Source organism: Nothoprocta perdicaria, unplaced genomic scaffold (assembly GCF_003342845.1).
Source record: "Nothoprocta perdicaria isolate Ctin4 unplaced genomic scaffold, notPer1 scaffold_86, whole genome shotgun sequence".
In the NCBI taxonomy this organism is placed as follows: Eukaryota; Metazoa; Chordata; class Aves; order Tinamiformes; family Tinamidae; genus Nothoprocta; species Nothoprocta perdicaria.
The window spans coordinates 3,078,602-3,099,428 of NW_020456154.1; the positions used below are offsets into that span (position 1 = coordinate 3,078,602).

Genomic DNA, 20,827 nt, shown 5'->3' on the forward strand with positions numbered 1-20,827 from the left:
GCCATAAATTACTTTGTCTATGTTGTTAGCCCAGGATCATTTATAATAAGAGCTCATTGAGCCAAGGGTGATCTGTGCATTGGTCTGTGTGTGGGCATGTCAGCGAAAGGAGATTCTGTCTCATACCCTAAGTTTTATTCTCAGCGTGTTCGTGGGAAGCTTTCCTTTACTTCGATGTTCCCAGTGAAATCAAAGCACTCTGTCCTCATCCCTCTAAATCATACCTCAGCGCAGCTTATAAATTGTAGCGTGCAAATGGAACATTGGCTGAGCTATAGTCGCAGATTATGTGATACTTCTGCCTCTTTCCATCTATAAAAATGTGGAGGTTATGTTGTTGCTAGTGTCCAAGAGTCGTGTGACTGCTGGATAACCTGTGTCTTCATGCTCTGAGCTCCTGTGTAAGGAACATAAATGGATGGAGGAGATCCAGGTAAGCAAATGTCCTCCAGAATCAATAGCTCTGACCTCTTGCCAGGTGAGCAGCTGAGGGCCCCAATTGCTTGTGGAGGTAAATGTGTGTCTCTTTTGAGGTCATTGTACCTATCAAGTGTTCAGCACTGCTAGAATAGTAGTGGGTTTAAATATCTTTTCCCTCTGTGCCAGCTTTTGAACAGCTGGTCCTGATCCTCATGGTGATTTGGGACCTCTGTGTGACTTAAGCATTCTCCTTCATGTTGCAGTGTTATTACATTTCTGTTACTGTGGGAATAATTTCGGCGTGGATGTGTGCTCGCTATTAGGTAGAAGATATTGTGGCGCACTTCACACACCACTGAAAATAGCTGTGCCTTAAATTCTGATGGATGATGACGGAAGTCAAAGACAGGGGTGATGGGATGGCTAAGATGCAGGTGCATTGCAAAAAGCTGAACAAACAAGCCAGGTAAGGATGGAGAGGATTAAGAACAAAACAGAAAACTGTGTTGAGAAACGGTAGAAAATAAGTGGTGAAGAGGAGAGTGAACAGCTTTTTGAAAAGTGAAACATAAGTTATTGAAGGGAATAACAACGTTTAGAAAAGGCGTGCAGCCTGAAGGTAGAAGATCTCCCACACAGTCAAAGGGAGAGGTAGCTGGGGAGTGGAGATTGTATTTGTTATTTGTTCATGGTCTGTATTTGCTGAGAGGTCTAAAGAGGTGTCAGGTTCAGGTGCTATGTGCAAAATTCATCTTTATTGTGGATTTGTTATATCTAGCAGGGCCTTACAAATTAAAATGTAAGCCAGAAGATTCATGCCTAGTGAAAGTGTTCTGTGAAAGGCTGTTTTTAGGCAACCTGGCGAAGTTGTATGAGTCCGCAATGACAGGCAACTGCAGTCTGAGGTCAAACTCTCAGGAGGAGCTGGCAAATAGAGGCTCTGTGCCCCCAGAACACCTCTGGAGATTCTCAGTCAGGTGTCGTGCTTTTTTTCTCCTCACACTCCAGGTGCTTAAAGCACATTGAAAATTCAGCAGCTGGATTCTGGATCTGAGGAGTGTCCAACAAATGGCTCCCAGCCAGCTTTGTGACAACCTGATCAATCAAATTCAGAAAATTCCTTTTTAGCTCCACAGCTGATATTGGAAAGAACTGGGGACATATTTGGGAACTGAAGGCACCTGCTGAGCTTGAATGAGAAGTCAAAAAAGAGACAAGTAAATGGAGAGAGAACTGAATGGATCATGGTGAGAGGATTCTCTGGGCTTCTGCATGGAAGAAAGGAAACAGTGAGAGGTGCCTAGCTGTGTCTTTGCCTGCATTACRTGACTCACATGGGGCTGCACTACTTTTGCACTGTTGATATGGATACATTTCAATGCGTTGCTTTTGCAGTGGAAGAACACAGCTGAAAATTTCTTTGGGAGGTTTACAACTGACATGGGAAGCCTGAGGAGGAAGCTGGATTCCAGCAAGACATGGAAAAGCACACCCACAGTGACTGTTGTTGCTGTTAAACACCATCTGTCACAGATGTACCCAGGAACTCAGTATTGGATACGCTTACATCACAAAGGTTAAATGAAATAAAATGCATCTTAGCCTCACATGCATAATGAATRAATATAATAGTCAGTGGTTTATGCTGACTTATAGTAGCTATRGGTTTTACCTAATAAGTCAACTGCAGGCATTAACCTCCCTAGTGGCCACACCATCCTCGCCTTCAATGGCATGAATGTTCTGCTGCTTTCCCCTACATGTTTTTTTTCCTTCTCCTAAAACAAAGCATTGTAAAGTTGGTTTGTTTTTTAATATTTTTTTCTTAGTACCAAGCATACCTTCAGTTGCAGCAAGAAAATACCCTAGAGTTCTCTCTTTCCCCTTTGGTTCTAACAGACTCTGAGTATCAAGCRGACTTTTCTTTGGAGAGAAAAAAAGATAAAAATGAATGACTTAAAATAACTCTACTGAGGAAAATATGAGTTTGATTTCAATTGCAGAGGGAATAACTTTTTGCTAGCTCATTCACTGACACCCATAGAAGGCCAACAAGATCTGATAGTGCTTCTGTAGAGACCTCCTGTGTTCAGAGAATCCAGGAGCTTGTAAGAAGTGCTGTAAAGCTTGAATTACCTCTAATACATTTTTTTATTTCAATCCATGACATTTCTGTGGTGCTTTTGAGATCATGTGTGTACTCCACTCTTGGAAAATAAGCAATGCATTGCAGTTGTGTGATAGTCAATTGGGCCAGGTAAGCAGTTCTGTGTAAGGATGGACAGGAACCAAAGTTTTGCAGAACAGAAAATTCATCTGTGTCACTCACTCTGCATATGTTTAGCAAACCACTTAGCCTTTTTGTATCCCAAATTCTCCAGTTTGGGATACAAATGCTCCAGTGCTCCAAGGCATAGGAGCATTTCCTTGTGCTCCAGAGACAGTGAGACAAGGAGCACATAAAAGAGTGAGAAATAATGCACTAACAGCATGCCTTCAGTTGGCACGAACAGGGGTTAGCAGTGTCATGCATAGAAAGAACAAGTTGAAATCTCAACAGGAGCATTGTATTTGCTGATGAAAATGGGACGTTTTCTTCAGTAAGTCATATGTGGTTTTTGTTTGTTTGTTTTTCTATCTGTGATGGCACCAGTAGGCTCAGCATGTCATCCTGGTTGGTACTAGTAAAACTTTTGTATGTCAGTCTGTCATCTTTGTTCTGCAAGTGCTATGTGTCATGGAAATTGCATTTATTTTGAGAGGTTTAAAAATGTTGTGGAGACCATTCTTTTATTCCTTTTCTATGAAGCAAGAGTCAATTACTACTAAACAAACCACACAGACTTTGCAGAAGGTCATAGCTATCTTAAAAGAATCCTAAAATTATCTTCCTAGGCAATAAAATGTCAAGATTTGAACTCTTGTCATCTGATGTGAGTACTGGAGTGAAACTGGGTATTTCTGGTTTTCTCATTGAAACCGGTGTAGAAGTTAAGGTGGTTTAATCCCGCTTTCTATTTTTCTGACCATCAGAAGAGAGTGGTTTACTCCCTAATGCAAGTTAGAGTTAGCTTGAGGTTGTTCTAATATTATACCTGGTCAAATGATAATTTAAAACAAGTTACCACTTACGCAGGGGATAACTGTAACATAATGTCTTGTTAGTGTATTATTCTTCCCTCGGCCTCATCCCCAACTGAGGGGAGGTTTATGCATTTCTTGGCTGCATGGGGATTTCCCTATGATAGGGAAAGTACCCACTTAAACCAGCGATATGCAGCAGTACTCGTGGAGGTCAGGATCTCTTTCTGACTCTGTGGAGTCAGACAGCAATATAATTAACTGAAATGGCACCATATTTTCTGTTCTGAAAAAGAGGTCATTAGCTCAGTGACTAGACTTGCCTTTTATGGGCCTTGAGCAGGTGTCATTTTGGAGGGGAAAATCATCACAAAAATTGCAGTGGCTACTTAAACTAGAAAATGAGACAAATGCACATTTTCACGGAAAGAAATACTTCATCCATGACAAGAAGCAGTAGCTAGGTGAACTAAAACGCTACACAACATACCATTCTCATCATTCCCCTGACATATCCCAATAGGGTTCTTGACAAGTTCAGGAGGTGGTATCTAAGTAACCCAGCCTGACCTCATGACCCAGCAAAAAGCTGTATGACACAGCAGTACCTGATGTAACACGTGCAAAAGCACCAAGATAACCTAACGTGACCCAATGTGTTAACCCTACGTGACATTTGATTTATTACAAATGATGGATTTAATCACTCACCAGAGAATGCTGAATGACGCAGCACAGCGTTGCTCACGGTGCCTCTACTGAACTGGCACGCTTTGATTGGCTTAGGGAACACACCCATTGGGTGATTCATCTAATTAATGAGCAGCCAATCCTCCAAACACTAATGAAATACATCTATATTTTACTTGTAGCATTTTCTAGCAAGCCATTTAAGCTTTCCTGCTGCTCTCATCATGCTAATATGTAAGTACATCGTACTTGATGGACAGGATGTTTTAGGATTGAGATTAAAGGGAAAACCTGATTCCTGATAGGATACTTCAGGTTGTATAATATAATATATATAGGCCATATAATTTTTGAATTTATAGTCAGAATATGTGTGTGTGTATATATATATATATATATGGTAAATCAGCTAATTAATTGTTATATTGCCTCAGCACAGTTTAGGTGTTCCTTCCATCCCAATAATATTGAGACAGGACTTCTAAGAACTATGCCTACTGAGAAACAGTGTTAAAACATTGCTGTAAGGTGTGTTAACTATACCCCAGATATATCTTTAGATTCCTGCAGACAGTGGGAAAGACAACCTGCTTCTTCCCCACCAAAAAGATATGTATAGATAGCTTCAAGGTGAATAACAAACTATCCACTAAATTCACTAATGAATTATCACATGTAAGCAAAAGCACAGATACAGGGCTTCATGCTCAGGTTCATTCCAATTGCCTCACTCTATTTAGTAGCACAAAACAAGGGAGAAAAAAAGATTTATTGTCTTTTGAAGATATTTTGAATATAGGAGAAATTCTGGATGACATATTTTTAGGGACTAGTGAATGTGAATGTAGCTTAAAACTCTTTTATCCTCCTCTGTCATTCCGGATTGTGTGTCATCCAGACAGGCCAGAACATCTAGTTTACATCTGAAGGACAGCCAATAGGGTCTGTCATGACCAAACATGACTCAAAATGTGTTCCAGTCCTGATAATAGATGGAAATTTTCTTCTTAGTTCCTCAGTTTCCCTTACTCCTTTGCGTGTTTCTCAGTCAAATATCCTTGAGGTCATTTCCTTTCCATATGAACATCAAATCTCCTCTCAGCTGTAGACTCTGTCACAGTTTGCCACTGTTTTTATACTGTATCATTTAAGTCTAGATTCTCCTTCATCTAAGACCATGCTCCTCCTAATCTAATACCCTGATGTTATTTTCATAATATACCATAACAAAATGCAGAGATGTGAACTCATCTGCCTCCCATCTTGTCATCTTCTCTCACATATCCTACCCAGTTGGTAGAATCTGATTTCATAGGACTATGGACATTTATTCTTGAAAATTAATCACTGACCCAAAAGATAATTCCTGCAATTTGATCGCTGGCCCAGAAGACAAAAATTTGTTATCTGGAGAAACAAAGACGATATTACAATTATTCTTATATTAGGTCTTGAAAAAGCCAGGAAGTCCYACTACATTAGCAGTGAAAGAGAGAAGGGTAGCTCAAGGGAGTCCTGGCAGATGCAGAAGGCCACCACATTTGAAAGCAAAGTCCACATTTGATCACTTATCAACAATTTATCAATAGCTCTGTGATTAAAAACAAAGCTCTCTCACTTCATYGAACACATTCAGTGCCGTTTGCTCTACATTCCAAATGACTGAGCTGATGTTCCAATGCAGCCTATTTTTAGTATTTCTGATTAGTACATTATTCGGGAAATGCTACCAACTGTGTATCTGTTGCAGAGACCTAATTCTTCATGTGGATCCCAAAGAAAAGCAGGGCTTAGTATAGGTTTTTAAATATTTCTTTGGATGTGAGTTCAACCTTCATCCCTGCTCTGATGGAGCTCAGTGGTGTGGTGACCAAGGCTTTTTTTCTCTTCTTGAGTATTTTTCTTTCCTTTTTTCTTTCTTTCTTTCTTTTTCTTTTTCTTTTTTTTTTTAAATGGGGAAGTCACATTACACCTCTCTCCAAGAAAACTAACATCAAGACTGACAAAAGCTAGCAGTCTCAATGAGAATTAAAGAAGATACTCAAAGTAAGTGATCTCATGGGTATCTGAGCAAATTACCTCCTCCAGATCAGATTTTTATTTATTATCAGAACAAACTATTTTTTTTTGCTGGTAAATCCTGCAGTGTTGTCAAGAATCCAATGCATTTTCACTGGTAAATGACAACCCTAGGGAAAGTAGTGGCTTGTACCCCCAGGGCTGCTACCACATGGGCTAAAGCATTCCAGCATTGCCTCTTCAGCAAGCTTCAGCCCTCATATGAAAGGACAGGATCTGCAGGTCACATGGAGATTAGTCTCTACRTCCTTCAGCCCTGTCTGCTCAAACTGAAAGGAGAAATACAGCTATGATGGCATCTTCTGGCTCCAGATTTCTCAGGGACTCAAATAGGCAACCAGGGCCACATCCTCCAAGCTCCCTTTCAGCACCCCAAATATGATATCCTTCCCATAGGAGTTGAAATAAGACCTAACCCTTCATTTCCTTCAGACTACTAGTAGTTACCAAATGTGAAAAAAGAAAACAAGAAACAAAAAAGGCTGTTTAAGCATGCCAGTGTAGGGGTATGAGAATTAGACTAAAAGCTGAGAGTCTCTTACTGTAAGTCTCCATGGCACAATGCAGTGTTGCGAGGTGACCTCGCAGGGCCTTGGAAGCAGCACACCTGAGTAAGCGCAGCGTCCTGACAGTGCTCAGACATGCTGATAATTTGTGTGTGCCGAACAACACGCTTGAGTAGCCAGTAGGGCTCCTCGTACCTAAGCTAACTTGCTTAGAGTTATTTAGGTATCTCTTTATGACACTGCCTGATTCTGGGCAGACCTACTCACTCTGCATTCTGCTTTCCCTACCCTGAAGAAGGAGATGAGGTCAGTTATAGGTGTAATACCCTGTTACTGATGTCAAAAAAAGAAAGACACAAGTTTTATGTGTGTTTTAGTTGTTTTCTGCTTTGACACTTTTCATAAGTCATTTGTCATCTTAGATTGTTGCTTCTTTGTTGTAGGGAAGACACCTCCTTTTCTGTTTGCATAATGTCTAGCACAAGATGTTTCAGCTCCATGCAGGACATTTTGGTGCAGCCACAATGAAACCTTCCACTGCCTGAAAAGAGTGGACTGCTAAGTTTTAATTTCCCTGCCTTGCTACAGACAATCTGGCCAAAATTACACCAGTTCTGTATCGCATCCCTTTAYCTGGATTCCTGTCCTTTATGAGAAGGAAAATAAAAAAAATATATAATTTACAACTATGAGATCAGGAAAGAGAAACTCAGTGCAAGGAATGGCCATGATTGTCTTGGTTGGTTAATGTGATTGATCCTGCTCTATGYGTATCTGAGGCTCTTTTTTTTCCTCCCTTTTTTCTCCCATGGGCTGGAGAAGGAGAGAGAGGAAGAAAAGGCCTCCAGGGTGGCAAATGCTGTCATCAGAAAGAAGAAATCATTCCCATTCTGTGAGACAGAGAAGATGGACAACATATATGTCTTTCCCTCCTTTGCACTGCTCCAGTTAATATTTCTGCTTCTCTTCAGCCAGAACAATTCAGGTCTCTCCTGTATCCACGTCCCTGGGTCCCTGGTTCACACTCCTTTCTCATACCACATTTTTCAAATAGCTTTAAAGCACTTCCTTCCAGCCCTTACGCTGCCTTCCCTTTGCCACTTCTCTATCTCACACTGGCTCTGAGCCTTTGGTTCTGCCTTGTGTAGTGGATCTATCCAGCTGTGCTTTCTAGCTGCCACAGACTCACTCAGCCCCAACCTTTCATCTGTGTCCGGTGTAGAGAAACGTTTCCCTCCGCAACTGTGTGGATCTGCTCCCAGAAACAATCCATTCCTCCAGTTTCTGTAGGACAGTGTAAATCCTAGCTCTGGAGCCTCTCCATCCTCACCGTGTGGTCTGTCTTCTCTCTGAATTCTTTTCCCCCACTAGTCCTTTAAATGTGGGCCAAGCTGTAATGATGCAACTCACAGAACACCTTTCTCCTGTGATCTCAGACAGCCCCTGGAATTAATTCCCGGAAACCCATTTTTAGCCTTACTGAATTATGTTTTTCTGCATATATGTGGGCAAAGGGATAACTGAAGAGAAAAAGAATGCTGCAATGGTTAGGCAGTCACCTGAAATCTAGGGGGATTTCAGTCCCATGCTTCCTGTGTGCTGTGTGCTCTTCGCATTGCAGTTCACTCTGCAGAGAAGACACAGTTTCCCTGTTCCTCCCTTTTCCAACAGTGAAATGGCTTTGCTGCTCTGCTCTCAGCAGATGTTACCTTCAAGATTACGAGCTGTTCAAATACTGCTACAATGGAGATGTCTCAGCTAGAAAAAGCTGTGCAGCTTTTGGCTCCATTTACCTCCACCTCCAAGCCTGTCTGCGGTTGCTGTTATGTCACCGCAAACCCCTGTGCTTTGAGACAGACTCTGTCGTTGTCTATGGTTTCCTTCCAAGTTTCCTACTGATTATTTCTGTGGATCTTTCCTGTGTTGAAAATAACAAATATCTCTTACTTTGTAGACACCAAGGAAGCCTGGAGCATACAAAAGGCCCTTACTCTGGTTAGTTCTTTACAGAGTAGGTATACATCTCTGCTTCTGATTTTTCAGAGGTCAGTTTATAATTTCGCTTCATGCTGTAAACTGGTTGGTCTCCAGGAAGACAGATCCCTTAGGCATTAGCTGGGAATGAGGCTCCTAAAGCAAGCTGTGATAACCCCTCATCCAAAAAGTGAACTGTGCAGGGTTGATCTGAAACAAATTGGAGAAGACAGGGAGCAGGCAACAGCTATTCCTGCGTATCTCCTCTCCCCCAGACTTCATTTCCACAGTTCTTTAAGGCTCTGTCTCTCTTTCCTGGGAGACAGCATCCCCTCTCACTGCCCCAGAACCCCCTTCATCCTCCTGAGAAGGTTTCTGCTGGCTGTCGCTGAGCACGAGCTCCCAAATGCTGGGAAACTGGCCAGCCTCCAGTTATGTCATTTAATAAGACTTCCTAGTTGATTCAGCTCTTCCCTCTGCTTTGCTTCACCTCTGAAGCACCATTCTCCAGTCTCTGAATATTGATTCCCCCCTCCCCCATGCACATGATGACATTCTTTTCTGCTCAAGTCCTTTCAGGCGCTGCTGATCTTGAAGCTCCCCAATTACAACCACTTTTCTTGTGCTGGTGACACCTTAAGAGACAACAGCAGCTGCCTATAAAGGGCCTCTGCCATCTGTTTCCTCTGCCACTTCTCTGAGACAGCTCTAGTTATATACAGAAAAAATATTTAGCACAGTTCATTCACTCCCTCACTCAAAAATGAGCAAGCGAAAATGTCTTCTTTCATAATTCTGGCACTGCCCTTCAGAAAGTCATGATCCTCGGCCTAAGAAAAAGGGTAGTGCTTTAATCTAAAAGGAAGCAGCAGAAAATCTYGATAATTGATCCCTTGGGATCTCAGACTCTGAAAGTAGATCCAGGGGACACTGCATTTGGAAATGTTTCCCCCTGGCTGTCTGAAAGGCAAGAGCCAGAGCCAGGCCACTTCATCGCAACCACCAGCTGGGTAATGACCCACCACGGACTGCATCTGAAAGGAGGCACATACACTCACTTAGCCGTCTGTTTTTACCAGTTCTCCATAGAGGCTGAACAGGATCAAGAAGGTTCCTCCCCAGGAGGTCTAGGGGCTAGAAATGTAAGGGCATAAGAGCAGCATCATCATCAAGGGTGAGAGTCAGAGCAGACAAGGTCAGACATGAAAGATGAAGTGGAGAAAAACGGGGAAAATAGAGGAAACGGTGAATTTAGAAGGGCASTGGTGGAAGGGGTGAATAAAAATTGAAACTGAGAAAGAAAAGTAGTAGGCAACATATCCAGGAGGAAGTATAGCTGTAGAAACCAGTTTTTAGAAATTTACTAGTTACAGTGGACAGGCTACTCTTAGGTTATGAGAGTCAGCAAATGCAATCAGATCAGAAGTGGTTGTGTTGCAGTGCTTGACTTGCGATACTGAGTGAGGATGCCAAAAACCTGGGAAATATTCAGTGTTCAAGTGTGATCCATCCCATTGCAGCTATGCTACTGGTACAAACAGGATCGGAAGAAAGAGAGAAGTTCTCTGAGTGAAGGAAATTTAAGAATGAATTGTAGTTATGAAGTAGTGGGAGGAGAAAAATAAAACAGACACTAAAAATACATGTTCAGGAGCAGAATGAAAGCTGAGAAATAGGAAGAAAAAAAAGCAGAAGTTGATAGAAAATGCAGGGGACGGAGGTGGATAGTGTTATTCTTTATTTGACAGAGTGTGTACTTTATACAACAAGCTAAGTCAGGAATTTAAAGTTGTTCTTCTGCTTCTAGCAAAAACACGCATCAGAAGAATTCCTACTCACGGACAGGAAGGCACGGCATTCTCAAGTTCTGTATGCCACCTTCATTTTCCATTTTTCTTTTTTTTTTTTGTTTTCAAGGCTGGCCAGGTAGGAGTATATGCTCTGAGGGACAGGAAGGACAGTCTACAGCTCAGATGCTTCTCTGGGGAGTTATAGATTTGATAGGAAGCTAGTATAAAAACTTCAACAGCCTGTGCCACAGAAACAGAAGTGGATTTCACCTGTCCTACAAGGCTTGTTACGAAAACTCTGATTGTATAGTTTGGAACTTTGTGGGAGAGGTTTTTGTAACACAAAGTGGGTGAACAGGGCTGGGAGACAGAAAGCTATCAGTATATAAAAATATTTGAATGCAAAACAGAAATTCAAAAAGAAGAGAAAGCAAAATCCAGGGTAGGCTCATGGTCATCCYGGCCATTTTACCAACCCAAGGTGAAGAACACTTAGGAAGATTTTTGCCCCACAGGAAGAAAGAACAGCTTGTTAAACACTGCAGAATTTCCCTAATGTGGGTGAGGCTGATGAAAACGGAAATGGTGAGTGTAGGACTGAGTGACCTGCTAGAACAGGTAGGTGCAGAACCGCACTAGTTTCAGAGCTGTTGCACCCACGCTGGAAGTAAATTTAGTCCTTAGTSTGTCAGGACCAACGCTGGTGAAGCAGAGACATGTGGTGACCTTGGAGGTATGGCTGTTTAAAACAAGCATGGCCCTGCCCCTGCCTAATTCCCCCCTTGCCTTCAGGGGTTGTGAAAGCAGCATGGCTCCATCCAAGTTAGTGAGGGTACACCAGTGCAAACAAGGGGAGAATCAGGCCTTCATCTCTTGTGCAGAGAAATACTCCAGTATTTTACGTCATCAGATGCCAGTTCAGTAATCATTTCCACAGATATAAGGAAAAAAGAGACARCCTCATTTCTAATTTAGTCATGATAGCATAAAAGAGACCCAAAGCCTAGTGCTTCCTGGGAAGCAAGGACTTTAACAATAATAATTCTTTGCACATATATAGCACCTTCATTGCTAACTACTTATTTTATACCCTGGGGTATGAAGAAAAAGAACTCCAGTTAATTCCATATGCTCCTAATTGCTCTTTATCCCAGATCCTTCCTAGTGAAATATGATAGAAATATCTAAACTCACTGTTAATTTGTCAAATTAGGGCAGTCATTGACACCAGCAGAAACGCAGGCCTAGTTTCCATCTTATGTTGCAACTGCATAGCAAAGCATCTAGAAACAAAAGAAATGCCAGACTAAGTAAATCTGAGCTCCRTTTAATCCCTAGCAAACGTTTCAGGGAAGAGGCAAGAACCACATGGCAGTCAGATAAGGGAYAGACTGCCCTTGTGAAACGTTATCCTAGTTTTCATGGAGAGTGGTTTAATTGCTGAGTTAAAAAAAAGAAAACCCAAATGCTACTCAGATCTGTTATGAGGATGCTTGATTTTCATGACCTCTCTAGTAAATGCCCACTAGCTTACTAAAAGTTGTTAAGGGCAGTGAGTTCCACAGTCCTGATACACATCAAAAAAAGAAAGCTTTAACTGGGTCTCCAGTGACTCACATCAGGCCCTCCTGTCTGTGTATTACAAAAYGGGGAAATCAGGAGTTCTTGATCCACCTTCCTCAGCCTATTCATTATTCTGTATAATCCAAAGACTTTCCCTCTCATTCAACTCCTTTTTTCCAGGCAAATACATCGTTTTTCATGCTCTCTTCATTGTCCCTGTCTCCTTCCTACAAATCCTCTTCTGGCTTTGCAGTATCTTCCCTTGGGTGATCCTCTCTCTTGTAAGAGTAGTGCTCTCTATTATCCTGCCTGCTCCTCTTCTCATGCTTAAGGACTTTCTGGTGGCRGGTCTTCTGCACCACACTGGGCCACTAATAACATTTTCCCAGTTTCTGGGATCCAGCAAGCTGCTATGGTTCATTTAGATCACTGCAGTGTATATGATCCTCCTTCTCTCACGAACCAAGATTACCCCYGGCTGGTTCACAATTCACTGAGATCCACTGGATCTGGAGACTCCTGCCCCATTTTTCTCATTCCTCTAGGCATTCAGGAGAATCTCAGTTTTTATCTTCTTGATTACAAAGAAAATAATCCAGAGGGATTATTTACTCTATAAACAGCTTGAAAAGGATGACCGCTGAGACACTTTTTCCTGACAACCGGAGATCCTTCACTGTACTGCATAACAACTGCCCCAGGGTTATGGCTAAAGAGACCCTGTTTTTCCTTTTGGATACTGGCCTGATTCATGTCCGAGGATTGCCAGGGAGGGTATTTAGGACTGCCATGAGCTCCTTCCAGCCCAGTTGCTGACTTCATGCAGATGAGCCTGCTCATCAGCTGAGCTGCCAGTGAGCCCTCTGGCCATGGGAGGTCSGAGGCAGCAAAGTGAAGGGATGTTTACTTGACCACAGGCAATGAGCACAAGGGAGCAGAAAGAGGGACCTGCATCAGCCCTTCTCCCCTCCCTCCTTTTCCTCCCTTCTCTGCTGTCCCTTAGAGGTAGCCAGGCTGCCCTGAAGGAAAGAGAAGACAGCAAAAGCAACCAGATTCACACGGTGTCAAACAGGTGCAGACACCGGACAAAGAAAAGAAGGGTGAGAGCCACAGTGAGGGGTTGTGAAGGATCTGCTTTAGAAAGGAAAGGCAGAACAGCTCCAAAAGGATGCAGTTCTGAAAGTGAGATGAGGAAACCAGAGTGGAATGATGTCACAGAAAAGAAGAAAGAGGACAGACAGATGAGATGGCAGGAGCAAAGGGGACAGAAGAAAGCGAGGACAAGATAATGTAACAGAGGTGATGGTGAGGGGGATGGGCCTCCGAGAACTTGGAGTGAATCAAGGAGAAATAATGAAGGAGAAGCTGCTCTTGCAAGAAAGSGTAGAACAGACATGAAGATGAAAGAGAAAAATAAAAAGGAAAAACAGGGGAGAGAAACGAGAACAAATTAAAATGGAGATGGATAGAATGAGTCAAAGATGGAGGGCACAGGAAAAGCTGAGGCCATATAAGCAAAGAGAAAATAACTTTTGGGTGAATTGCATTTACAATATGTTCTGTGCATCCCTGACCCATTCTACGCTCTGTTTTTCCCCTTCTAGGTAGCTGTATCTCCGAGATGGGAGCTGCATGGAAGGGGAAAGGGAGAGACTCCCCCTCCCTCTCCCCCCACTAACCTATTCCTAAGGCAGGAGATGCCTTTTCCCTCCCCCGTGAGCCTTCTGAAAGGGGAAAGGTTTCATGCCTATGAAAGGCAGCCGCACATTCCCCGACAACTAGTGCAATATGGAAGGGAGAAGCAGCACAGAACGGAGCAGTGAGGGCTCCCCCTGGGATAAAAAGGGCATGCTTGATTGGGAATCTGTTCTTAAAACAGGGGCAGGGGGCAGAGCCATCTGAGAGCCTCAAATGTTTCCTGCTCCCGCCGGCAACCTCCTCGCTATTGCTTTTGAAATAAATAAATATGGAGATTCTGATGTCAAACCTCGGCAGTCCTCCTCCCCCAAACTCTTGATTAGATTGTAACACACCAAAGTGAAGTGAAAATAGGGCTTAGGGACCTGCACAGGGAAATGGGTGGGTTAAAATGGAAACATCAGATAGGAATAGCTCCTGGTCTCCCTGGCAAAGAGACATTTGTTCTATCTCTGTGTAATATCTTTATACATTACTGCTGCCACAGTGAATCTCTATGTCCCTCCCACTGCATTTCACTCTCACTCTCTTCAGCAAGGCAATTTCTGGTGCATTTCAGGACAATATTAACCCATTCTGCTTTCTCTGTCAGTAAAAAACTTCATAATTTAAAAGCAATTTAAAAGTCAGTTCTAGCTACTCACTGTTGTAGACCGCCATTTGCTTGTCAAATTTTACAAATGAATTGAATTTGCAGGTCTCATTCCATCAAATACATAGCTTCCCAGCAATTTATAATCGGGTGTGAATTGAAGCTGCGGGTAGAACCACATTCACCCCAGGTATCTCCCTCACCATACATTCTCCCAGTTTAAAATTCTTGGTCTTCCTCTTCATCCTTAGACCTGTTCAACTCCACGTCCTCCTTTTTCCTGACAGATGCAAAGCCAGCAGCAATCAGTTATGTGCTGGGCTATTGCCTCCTGCTGCAGCTCAGAGCTATGCCATAGGCTGTTCCTGATTCTAGACCACAAAGACACGGAGACTCTTGCTTAATCTACTGATATTTTCCCTGTGTATTCAGAAGAGCCTCCAAATGAAGATAGCATGGGCAAAGGCCCTGGCAGAATCCCTGTGAAACCTCAGGACTAGGATATTAAGCAATTCTGCGGGGCAAAGCTAGGGAAAATGTCAGAGTGGGAGGGTTAAAGAAAGAAGGCTGGGAAAGAAAGAAGGGGAATAAGGGGGAAATAAACCCACTTGTAAGATGCATATGAAAGGTAAGTAGTGGTCCTGAAGCAAAGAGCAGGAGGAGAAGGCAGTGTAAGGAAGAGATGAAAGGCGAGAATCTGTACCCTGCCTCACTTGCTGTCAGCTCTTCATTTTTGCCAAACATTGAATCTGCACTTAATTCTCATGCATTGTTCTGATATAACAAGCTGGAAAGGGGACAGAGCAGCTCATTAATTTTCCTTGGGAAGGGTCTCTAGGCAGGAATTATTTTCTGCACCAACATCTATTCAATTACTTGCCTTCACACCAGTCAGATCTATAGGGATGTCTAACCCCATGTGCATCACTCATGCCTGCCTGCCCTGGACTCTGCTTTCCCTCTTTCTTGGTATAAAAGCCTCCAAGAACAATCCTTTTCCTAATAAAAATGACAACATGACAAAACCAATAACCTACAGATATAAAATACATTTCATTTGCTCACTTCATAAGACCCTGATAAGGCATCGTCGCTCACTTTTTAGGATCCTGTAGGAGATTTAGAGGAGCTCATGAAAAAAATTCAACATGGCATCACTCATAATAGTAATTGCTTTTAAAAATTATGTGCCTAAAAGGATTACTTTGGAAGATCTGCAGCCATTCCAAAGTTACAAGAAATGCAGTCTGTGTCCATCTGTGACATGAGCTTGCAGATCTCAATTGCTTGGTGTGTTTGCGTGTTTTGAGCATATGCAGTTAAAGATCCAAGAAAGACAGTTAGCCTTCTTTCTTGAAGGATAAAGCTTCCTGAATGGCTCAGAGACATATTTGGACAATCCCAAGGTCTGAGAAAGAAATAACCTCCGTGAAGATAAGAAACAATCAGAAGTGTGTGATCTGCAGTAATACAAACACCACCTTTCTGCTTTAGTCCCACTACTGAGCTGGGGTTCTCTGTAGGACACAGGGGAAAGGAATCCTAGTAGAGGAGGGGCAGATAAAATGACATCTCTGTCGTTTCTGCTCTGATTATGACAAGGATCTGAAAATACTGACTGAAAATCCACTATGGGCAATGTAATGACTGAAAAGATGGGAACCCTAAAGATGAAAGCCTAGGAMTCAAATTCTTAAAGACAATATAGCAATTTACAATGCAGTATATCTAGATGTATAGGCCGAGATTGAGTTCCAAAGTCCTTTTTTTGCTCTTGGATATCTTGGCCAAGATGAGATCTAGATAGGAGGAAGCTGGACCACTGCAGGGAGCAGAAAAGGCACTGGGAGGATGGAGCAACTGGCAGTAGAGCAGCTGGACCATTTAACACTGCTGCTAGGTGAGGAAGAGGGACAGTGGATTAGACTGTGGCCATTAATGGGGATTAACACAAAATGGCAGGAGCCCTGTAGAGAGGCAGGTGTAAATATCGCAGTTGCACTGAGTCTGTATACAGAAAAGACAATTTACCAAAGTATTTTGAGTACCAAGAGTCCTCATTTTTGGAGGATAGCCTACAGTGTTGCCTGGTGCCAGAGATGCCCCACATCTCCAAAGATGAGGGCAAACTCTTCCTACCAGTGACAGAAGACTGTAACAGTAACTTCTTTGATTATTCTCTCATTGTGCATCTTCTTACCCTCTTACATCTCCTAACCCTTTAGGCTTGCCCAGACATCCACTCAAGGCTGTAGCAGCATTTCTGCCCCAGACTCTTCGGCAAGTTCCTTTAATGATAAGCAGATGATTTATCCCTTTTTGTAGCCTCTGGGGACTGAGAGGCTACAAAACTCTAGGGCTGAGCCCTAGAACAAGTCTCTCCACCCTCTCCAAGAGGGGGAAAAGGAGTCCTTGCTCTACCTTTCTCCCTCCTGCTCTCCATCAGGCAACTTTTGTTAGGGAGAGTGAGAGAACCACGGACACTTTTCTGATTCCTTCTACCAAGAAGGAAGACAATGCCCTCCCCAGCTAATCAGACATGATGGTAAGAGGTCTGCCGCCTTGGGTCTGCCCACAACTGCTCGATGAGCGTGTTTGGCCGTGCTGTTTCGCAGGGGAGGGAGTGCCAGCGGCTGGCCCTCGTGCAGGCTGCAGGGCTGCAGGAGGCCAAGTGAAGCCATCCCAGCGGTTCAATGCCACCCTGTGAGGTGAACCCATGTCCAAGCCCTGTTCGGCAGGCAGCTATGGAGCTGGTTTTGCCTTGTACCATGTTTCTCTTGCTGCTTGGCCTTCACCAAAGTTTTGGTGCAACCTGTACCCACCCTGGAGAAGGTCTTGGATCAGAGCTGTGCTTGTTCCTGAGTGGTGCATTGCATCTCCCTGCTCTGCTTGACACAGCTAGCCGGTGTTGCTCAGTGGCTGGRAGAATAAGCCAGCCCTAGCCCTCACATGGCTAGGGACAGGAAAGAGCATCCTGTCAGGGCAGCTTGCACTCAGGCTGCATTTCACATTGCTTGCACAGGGCTGCAATTCGAGCCCACAGATCATGAACAGGGACGGCAGAGGGAATGGGCTGGAAATGCAACATGGAGGTGGGGAATGGGATGGGGAACTTAGCAGATTTTAGTTGGAAGCACCCTGGCACTTTCTGTTGTTGTGCAAGTCACTTCTCCACAGTGCCTCTGGGCTCCTGTCACATGTAAAGGAGAAGGCGCCCCGAGCTTCTCCGATCTGACAAACCTCACCCGCCCCTTCCTCCTCCCCCTCAGACTGCGTCCTTCTGGATACAGCTCTGTGGGCAGATAGACATGATCTGAATTCACTGCTTCACCCGGCCGGGGTCCTCATACCTCTTGTCTCCACCCCAGCCTCCTTCCACCCTCTGGCTTGGAGACAGAGCTCAGGAAGGGAATTCTTCCCTGCAGCCACCCTCCCTGCATGGCTTTGCATTTGGGTTTGCTTATTTTTCCTCTCTCATTAATTTTTAATTAAGGAGATGTCTCCTTCCCCGATTGTAATGAATAGCTGTGTGAAAGGCTTTTCATTCTTTATTAATATATCTCTATATATTTATCTACATGGAGGAAATGTGTGCATGTGTGTGTGTGAGTGTGGTTAACCCCCCCCCCCCCCATTAATTTACTGCTATTGATTTTCTGGCGCGGAGACAGAATATAGTATTCAGCATAGAGCTCCTCTGCAGGATATGTTAAAAGGCAGCAGTTTGGGTTGACAAAGGGCACTAAATGCAGTATGCGTCAAATAGACCATCGCTCAATGAAGTCACTTAGCTATTCAAAACATGTCCAGCCATCACTCAACCGTTTGCACCAAGAATGGGGGGGTGGGAGGGTGGAAATTYGCGCTTCTTCCCGGACACAACCATTTCCAAACAGCAGCTTTAGCTTGCTTCACGGAGAGACATTAGGACATGCACAGTTTATTCTTCCCTGCCCCCAGCATTCCCTCTCCCAGTGCCGGTCTCAGAAAAGCAGTTCTGCGGTACCCACTTCCCATTCTCTCCCGTTAGGGAGATCAAGGCACACCCTGCTCTGGTGAACACTGCTAGATACGTATGTTATCTATAGATCTCTATAAACCCCCGGCAACCCACCCTCCAACTGAAAGCTGATCCATAAGCAGGGCTTTTACAGGGGGCTGTAATGTGCGCTCTTGTGCTCTCCCTCTCTCCTTCTTGCTATGTGTATACCATAAGCCATGCAGTTACATCAGTTGCCCCTGTCCCCTTCAGCACAGGCTGAAGACCACCTCCCCAGCCCACACGTACGCCAATAGCAGTACAGAGCAACGCRCATTTAAAAGCGAATCACTGGCCCCTCTTTTCTTCCCCCTCTCCCTTAGGAAGTCTGATTCCAGAAGTTGGCTGCGGTGGTGTCTCTTCTGACATCAGACATATCACTGAGTTGCTGTTCAGTTGCAATCAGACTTAGGCTGATTTTCCACTCAGAGACTCATTTATTTTTAGCGTTTATCATAAACCTTAAAAAGAAAGCCCCGAACAAGCAACCTCCTTCCCCCAGCAACAAACAAGTGGGGGGAGAGTCTTTCTTAACCCCCAAACAAACCAATCATCCACCGAATAGACCCCCTCTGCAACCAGCTGATGAGATGTGGTTGCTCACAGGCATTACGAAATGCTCCGAACTCTGCTTGAGACGACTGGAACCGTTAGATATGTCACACAAGGCGTTTTGGACAGAACAGGGTTGCTTCCTTCTCTCTTTTTCCCTCCTGAAGTGAACTGATTTCTGTAGCTGGAGTGTGTTATTGTTACCCCTCCCCATATTGCCCCTTACCCCTGTCTTGTCTTTGCAAACAAGCCTTTCGCAAAGACAACATTTCAGTGTGTGGTTACAGCTGGAGCATAGTAATAATACAGCATTTTAGCATTGCTTYTCCAAACAATACAAACAGCCTGAAGACAGGCAGACGGCACAGTTGCTGTTCGAAAGGGTCTATTGATGTTTTTGTAGCACACATTATTCTACTTGGGGATGGGGGGTGAATTTCAGGGGGTCCTGTGGGAGGGTGGGGAAAAGGAAAGAAGGGAACAGAGCAGAGAGTGTTTTGCCTCTCTTCTTGCCTCTCTGCCCCGAGTAACAGAGCCCACTGCTCTCACTCTGTGGTGGCAGGAGTGAAATGAGAAAATGGTGGAATGTGGAGGGGGTTTATTGAGACAGGGGGGGAGACATGGGGTGGTGGGAGAGAAGAGGGAGGGGAAGATCCGGAATCAAATACCTTCCAGGCAGCAGGTTCTCCATAATCCAGAATGGGTCATGACTTCCTCGTTCTTTTTGCTGGTTTCGTTCTCACTGACAGTTTTAGTCTTGCAAACCCCTCTGGAGTAAAGCCAGTAGTCGGTCCCCACAGCTATGGTCATCAGGCTGAAGGCAGCGAAAGCACCAACGGTGGTTAAAAGCATCTGAACACCTCTGTCAAAGAGCCCCATAATTCTTCATTATACAAATACCCAACCGCCTTCTGATTCTTGGGGTGTGTGTGTTTAATAAAATAAAAGAATAATAATTCCGACTAATAATATAATGGGTATTTATAGAGAGATAGATATCAAAAAAGGGAGGTAAGAAAGCCCACGGAAAAGAGTGTAAATTAGAAAGACCACACGGGAAGAGGCTTGCCTTTTAAATCGGAAACGTTCTGGTTGAAATATAAAAAAAGGAAAAAAGGAAAAAAGAAAAAAAAGAGAGAAAAGAACCAAGAAAAAAACAAACAAATAAATAGAGAACCCCCCCCAAAACGAGACGCCTTAATCCCTTTTTCTAAAATTCTGGTCTCCAGTTTCCATATGTAATGGCTAATTTGGAGATGGCTTCCACAGTGAACGGGGGAGCAGCAGCAGCATCCTCAACACAATCTCTCATTATCTGGACCTAGACAGTTAGAGACTGTAAGAGCAGAGATGCAACCTTCAGTCTTCTTGCTTAGCTCTGCAGCCTGCGCCATGAAAATCCTTTTCCTTCACAGTTATCTTCCTTGTGTTTTTATTTTATTTATTTCTTTTTTTCCCCCAGCAGCGGCGGTTGCTCGGATCCTCTATCACTTTTTTTCTTTCTCTTTTTCTTTTTTCTTTTTTTTTTCCTTGCTGGCTTCTCCTTTCCTTCCGTCCGCTCCTACCACCAAGCCAGACTGCCCAGTATTCTGTAAGCCCTTGATTTCAGCTGAACAGGTGCCGAGGTCTCGCCTCCCATGGCTTTTCCGCGCAGCTCCGGCGCTCGCTCCTGGCGGAAGGTGGGCGAGGAGAGGGAGGAGGGGGGCTCCTGGAGGAGGAGGAGGATGCGGGGTGGTGGTGGTGGTGGTGGGGACACAGGCGCGGCGCCCCTCACGGGCGGGGGGCGCAGAGCAGCGCCCGGCTGCGGCCCCCGCTGCCCCGCGGCGGCCCCCGGCGGCTCCCG

The 20,827-nt window shown here is 44.1% G+C and overlaps 1 protein-coding gene across 4 annotated transcripts in view; it reads right to left on the bottom strand.

The window, feature by feature from the left end:
* The window catches only part of CACNG2 (calcium voltage-gated channel auxiliary subunit gamma 2), a 55,218-nt gene extending 34,725 nt beyond the window's left edge, over positions 1–20,493 (bottom strand). For 3 of the 4 annotated variants that reach the window (XM_026052282.1, XM_026052281.1, XM_026052284.1), the window contains exon 1: positions 19,653–20,095. In XM_026052282.1, the coding sequence (XP_025908067.1) occupies positions 19,653–19,863 (211 nt within the window). In that variant the 5' untranslated portion in view covers positions 19,864–20,095. Of the gene's footprint in view, positions 1–19,652; positions 20,096–20,341 lie in introns of those variants that run through there. The other variant, XM_026052283.1, reaches the window with a different exon arrangement.
* Positions 20,494–20,827: the final 334 nt, after the last annotated feature.